This window comes from Microtus pennsylvanicus, chromosome 3 (assembly GCF_037038515.1).
Source record: "Microtus pennsylvanicus isolate mMicPen1 chromosome 3, mMicPen1.hap1, whole genome shotgun sequence".
Classification (NCBI taxonomy): Eukaryota; Metazoa; Chordata; class Mammalia; order Rodentia; family Cricetidae; genus Microtus; species Microtus pennsylvanicus.
Window position 1 is genome coordinate 10202501 of NC_134581.1, and position 6261 is coordinate 10208761.

At 46.1% G+C, this 6261-nt stretch overlaps 1 protein-coding gene across 1 annotated transcript in view; it reads right to left on the reverse strand.

Annotated features, from left to right (window-relative positions):
* The window catches only part of Susd5 (sushi domain containing 5), a 44252-nt gene extending 38405 nt beyond the window's left edge, over nt 1-5847 (reverse strand). Inside the window, exon 1 of the mRNA XM_075964269.1 lies at nt 5431-5847. Within this exon, the coding sequence (XP_075820384.1) occupies nt 5431-5530 (100 nt within the window). The 5' untranslated portion in view covers nt 5531-5847. The remainder of the gene's footprint in view (nt 1-5430) is intronic.
* Between the last annotated feature and the right edge of the window lie 414 nt (nt 5848-6261).

Sequence of the window (6261 nt, forward strand, 5' to 3'; positions counted from 1 at the left end):
CCTGGCATGTAGTAGTTACTCTTTGAAGATGGACTGAATTGATGAGTCGTTCTCTTAAATCGTTATCCAGACCACTCATTTGCATTTAGTTAATATGAAGACTTTTTTCCCATTTCAAAAATTGAAGAAAGTAAAATTTGAGAAGATAACTCAGTTGGCAAAGGGCTTGCTGCTCTAACGTAAAGATTTGAGCTCCATTCCTAGCTCCCACACTTGCAGGCAAGACAGCTCAGGGGGTAAGGGAGCTTGCTGCATGAATCTGACAACCCAAGTTTGGTCCTGGAATCCCCTGTAAAGGGAGAAGGAGAGAAAAGGCTCCACAAAGTTGCCTTTGACCTCCACATGTGAATGTGGCGTGTGCTCCACCCAAAAACATAAACTCCGTGTTAAGCTACACATGCCTGTAATCCCAGCACTGGGGAGGTGGAGACGTGAGGATTCCTGTGACTGAATGACAAGGTTCCCCTGAGACCCTGTCTCAAAAACACAAGGTGGAGAGGCTGGAATTGCTCAGCAGTTAAGAGCACACACTGCTCTTGCAAAGGACCAGAGTTTGGTTCCTAGCACCCATATGGGGTGGCTCACAACTGCTTGGAATTCCAATCTAAGGGGAATCCCACATCACTAACCTCAGAAGGCACCTACACACACATATTAAAATAAATAAATTTAAAAATCCTAAGATTAGAAAGGGATTGAGGAAGACACTTGGTACTGACTGCTGGACTCCATCTTCTTGTGCACCCAATAAACACACATACAAATGAAAAACAAAGTAAGAATACAGAAATACAGTAGTCTTTCTACTTTGTGTGTGTGATACATACTGAATTAGTCAAATATAAATGAATGTTTTTTGCTTAAATTTTATTTTTTAGAGCCTGTTTTTGTCCAAATATCTACAATCATTAGTATCAACTGAACAGTCCTCCCCTTGTTCCCACACAGGCCTGCTGTGGGACAATGGTCTTTTATCCTGTCACTTGTATTATTTTTAATAAAAGGCTGATTGGCCAGTATCCAGGCAGGAAGTATGGGTGGGGCAACCAGGCAGGAAGTAGAGGCGGGGCAACAAAAATGCTGGAAAGAGGGAAGCGCAGTCTGCAGTTGTGACCCAGATACAGAGGAAGCAAGATGTGACTGTGTCACCAAAAACAGTACCAAGCCACGTGGCTAACACAGACAAAAATGATGGACTAATATAAGTTATAAGAGTTAATAAGAAGCCTGAGATACTAGGCCAATCAATTTATAATTAATGTAGACCCCTCTGTGATTTCTTTGGGACTTAATGACTGTGGGAACCAGGCAGGACAGAAAAACTCAGTGAACAGAATGGCACCCAAAGTGGGACAACTGCATCCACATAAAACCAAAAAGAGTTTAAAAAATAATTCTAGACAAAAAAAAAAAAAAAGAGTTAAACACAGTTTCTTTTCTTTTCTTTTCTTTTTTTTTTGGTTTTTCGAGACAGGGTTTCTCTGTAGCTTTGGTGCCTGTCCTGGAACTAACTCTTGTAGACCAGGCTGGCCTCAAACTCCCAGAGATCCGCCTGCCTCTGCCTCCCGAGTGCTGGGATTAAAGGCGTGCACCACCACCACCCAGCTAAACACAGTTTCTTGATAGCAGCATTTTCTCAGGTGGGCTCTGCTTGCTAGAGGCAAGCACTCTCATTTAAGAGAGGCTTCCTGACTCAGCTTTAGCTGCAAAACCTTGCAGCACTTTTAAGAGGTCCTGCCACGAAATACTTAAATGGTGTTAATAAAAAGCTGACTACATGCTTTTTGGTGGTGACAGGGTCCTTAAAACGCTATAGAGTTGTGACAATAAACATGGCTCTGGCCGGTACCTCTGCCAAGAGGCTAAAATCTCAAAAAGCTAAGGAATAGGTTTGATCCAGCTGTCAAAGCCATGGCTTTTGTCCTAGCCATATCACTTAGCAAAGTAAAGACTCATATGGTTAAAAAAAAGAGAGAGAGATAGTAAAGACAGATTCAAATTTAAAAAATAAAAAAACCTTTAAACAGTTTAGAGTGTGTTTAAAAATATATATAGGCTTGGGAAATAGAAAAAAAAGATAATTGTCTTTAAAATAAATAAAAGAGAGTAGTTGGGTGTGGTGGCACACACCTTTAATCCCAGCTCTTGGGAGGCAGAGGCAGGTGGATCTCTGTGAGTTCAAGAACAACCTGGTCTACAGAGTAAATTCCAGAACAGAAAAAGATACACAGAGAAACCCTGTCTCAAAAAGCCAAATATTAAAAATAAAAGAAATAGAGCTTAAAATAAAGCCAAGTAAAGATGAAAGGCACACAGAGAATCTGGATACTGTATGTTATTATGTTATCTTTAAATTGTTTGAATGCTGAGGAAGGAGAAACTGCTGCTAAAAGATATTTGTTTATAAATGCTGCTAAATTAATCCAAGATAGGTATTTTAAAAATAACCTGACTTCAAAATTGAAGTCAAAAGGTATGTTACTTTTGAGAAGAGGTTTGACTTTTGTTTGCACAGAAAATGAGAGGCTGTGGATTCATTCTGGGTTAAGAAAAATCAGGTTTGATCAAGGAAGACCCCCTGAGAAATCTCCAATAGGAGTGGATGGCCCAGATGTCTGAGTTCTATATCCAGAACAGATTCAAGACCGCTGCTTGAGATGATCAAGCCTCAACAGGATACTCCAGTCATGACTTGATCATAATTCTAAATATTCTTTAGGTCCCCATAAGATTATCAGCCCACTTTCCCAAAAAATGGACTATGGGTATTTTTCTTTGTTTAGAATGTTGGTTACTAGTTATTATGGATAATGGTCAAAAAAAAAAAAGCTAAACAAGAGAGATTCAATTCAGAGTTCTTGTTTTAAAAAAAGGGTGGGGGAGTGCTGTGGGACAGTGGTCTTTTATTCTGCCTCTTGTATTATTTTTAATAAAATACTGATTGGCCAGTAGCCAGGCAGGAAGTATGGGTGGGGTGACCAGGCAGGAAGTAGAGGCAGGAAGTAGAGGCGGGACAACAAAAATGCTGGAAAGGGGGAAGTGCAGGCTGCAGTTGTGACCCAGAGGCAGAGGAAGCAAGATATGACTGCCTCGCCAAAAAACAGTACCAAGCCATGTGGCTAACACAGACAAAAATGATGGACTAATATAAGTTATAAGAGTTAATAAGAAGCTTGAGATACTAGGCCAATCAATTTATAATTAATATAGACCCCTGTGTGATTTCTTTGGAACTTAATGACTGTGGGAACCAGGCTGAACAGAAAACCTCAGTCAACACAGGCCAGATAACTAGAGTCCTCCCCTCCTCCTCACACAGACTCAGATAACTAGAGATGAGAGAGGCAGTAAGCACAGACCCAGACAGCAAGCTGTTCACAATACAGATTACAGTTCTTCCGTGGCTCTGCTATACAAAGGAGGGCTTGGCAAATGGCATTTTCTTACAATGAAGTGTGCTCACGATTCTCCATAGGTCAAGTGGAGAGAGGAAGAAGGAAGGTGGTGGTGGGGAGCAGGAAGCATTCCCAGAAATAAAAGGCACACACACACACACACACACACACACACACACACACACACACACACTAGGAGTCCTAGGTTTCTCTTTGCCGGAGGCAACCCCACCTTCTGTTTTCTGTGCCCCTCCCCAATCCAGACAGGCACAAAACTTTGATCCTTATCCTCGTGGCATTCTGCTTAAGCGTTCATAATGGGGCGAAACTCTATAAAACATCATGGAAAGAGATCTTGTTCAAAGGAATTAAAACTAGAACAAGAGTAGACCTTGTTGGAAAGTTAGCACTAACCCAACCCATGCTGCTTGCTTTCTTTAAAACCAGTTTAATTCCAGCTCAGTGTCAGGCTGGAAATGCTAAAGCTTTACCAATGCACGGACCGCGAAGAGAGGTGATGTTTTATGTGGCAGTCATGGAATGCTCTAGAATTAGATGCACAAACATTGTTTGCACAACAAAATATTTACATGTGCATATTTTAAAAACCGCAGTTACACATTTTTAAATGGTGACTTTTAAGAAGCGTATCTAGATTTCTTTTTAAAATTGGGGCTGAGGATCTAGCTCAGTGGCAGGATGCTTCTAGAGCCCTGCCAGATAAATTAATTGGTAACTAATTAGAGGAGCCGCTGACAGCCGTGTCTTCTTACTGCTCATGGGCATGGCTAAGACGCTGACCGAGAGTCCAAGTCCTTGATTAAAACATGGCACATACATGCAAACTTGGAGCGCGCACCCGCGATGTCGAGTGACATATTGTCCCCCTCATCATTTCCTCAAGTTCCACGGTTTTCTTTCCCTGATCTTTAGCATCACCCTAGGCTTTACCAGGTTTAAATAACTATATTTCAATGTATGCAAAGCTCCCTAAATCGGTCGAAGGCTTTTCTCCCCTGTTGGTCGAGGTCGTCCCAAGGGTGAACTTTCCAGAATACCTTCTGGGGCTGAGGACAGCGGCCTCCCTTCAAACTCTCCAGCTCCACGTTCGGGGGGGCGGGGGGAGGGGGGGAGGGGGGCGGGGGTTTGTTTCAACAACTAAACACAGCTGAATTAGCTTTTCAAACTGAAATTGTATTGACACAGGACTCTAATCCTGCTAGCTTAAGGCAAGTTTCAAAAGCCAAATTCAAGGGCCAGCGACATGGCTCAATGGATAAAGGCGCTTGCTGCCAAGCCTGGTGACCTGAATTCCACCCCAGGGAACCCACGTAGTGCGTGGGGAAGGAGGGAATCCTTCAGCTCAGCAAGCACGCATGTAAGCACACACACACACACACGCTAATTGTTTTTAATTAAAGCTGAATTTCGACTTAAAAACAAAGTAAATAAACACATATGCATATAAATACTAAATGTTTAAAAAAAAATTTAAAGCTGAATTCGGGTTAAAAAAAAAAACCACAGTGGGTCAACTTGTCATCTGGCTGCTACCTGGCTTTCCACTGCCTGTCCCAAGGCATCCACCCCAACCTGGCCGCTTGGCTCTAGCTATTTGCTTTTAAATCGTAGGTCCCATGTTCCCCAACACCCCTGAGCGACTCAGCTCGAGCTGTTCCTCCTACCGGGACGCCTTGCTTCCCTGTTTGCCAGGAACACGAATACCTCACTCATCTTTCAAACCTTCCTAGACAACGCAAATATTTTCTGACCGCAGTCTCCGGGAAGGGCACCTACCTTACAGACGTTGAAAAACCGAGGGAACATGGAAAAATCAATCCCAACAGGGGAAGTTCGAGGGCAGCCTAGACGTGACTTCATTCTAGAGATCTCTCTCAGGGAAGCAGGCGGCGGGGAGGGTGGGGAAAGGTGGGGGCCGGTGATGCTGGGGCTCAGGGTAGCCGGTTCCAGGCTACACCTCCGGCCCGGCTGGCCTCCCGGCTGCACCGGGACCCCTGCGGCTGCGGACACTCACCCTCGGTGCGCACGGGTGGCGGCTGCAGACCCAGCAGGAGCAGCGAGGCGCAGAGCGCAGGCAGGCTGCCGGGTGCTGGCCATCGCGGCCCCGCGCTCATGGTGGTGGCGTCCGCTGGTTGTGCGCGACCGGAGAGTCTCGGGTTCCCGGGGATGTTGGAGCCGCTGCCGGGGATGCTGCGGGAGTCGGAGCCGTAGCGCCGGGACCTGCGAATACCCGGGGGTCTCGGTGGCGCCACCCAGGCGGCTGCAGTCCGGCTCCGCCTTTGCGCCGGGCACCTGGGAGCCGCGGTGCCAAAAGGGGCTGCGCCTAGGGCGCGGCCGGGGCGGAGGGCCAGGGCCCGGAGGGCGGGCAGTGGGTACCCTCGAGGGGAGGACGGTCGCCACGCAGGGCCCCAAGTCTTGACTGGGCCGCCGACTCACAGACAGAACCTTCGTTAAACGAATCTTTTTTAAATGAAGAAGGGAAGCTGCTGATTTGCTAGCCTCTGTCCTCGGGACGGCAAGCTCCGTTCCATTAGGAAAAGGCCATCTTGGGACTGAGGATGTGGCTCATTTGGCAGAGTGCTTGCCTGGCAGGCACAGAGCCCTGGGTTCTAGTCCCCGGCACCTCAGAAAACCAGGAGTGGTGGCAATCGCTTGTAATCCCAGCACACTCGGTATATGTAGGTAGAGGGCTCTCATCTAATTTAAACAATGTTTCCTTCAAGGGCGTTACCTACCTCACCCTGGTGTTCCTCAACACGTTGCCACTCACTTCTGAGTCTGATTTGGGTGACCTCCGGAGCGCGTGGAATTTCCATATTTGGGGTGGGTAGGGGGTGATCTGAGA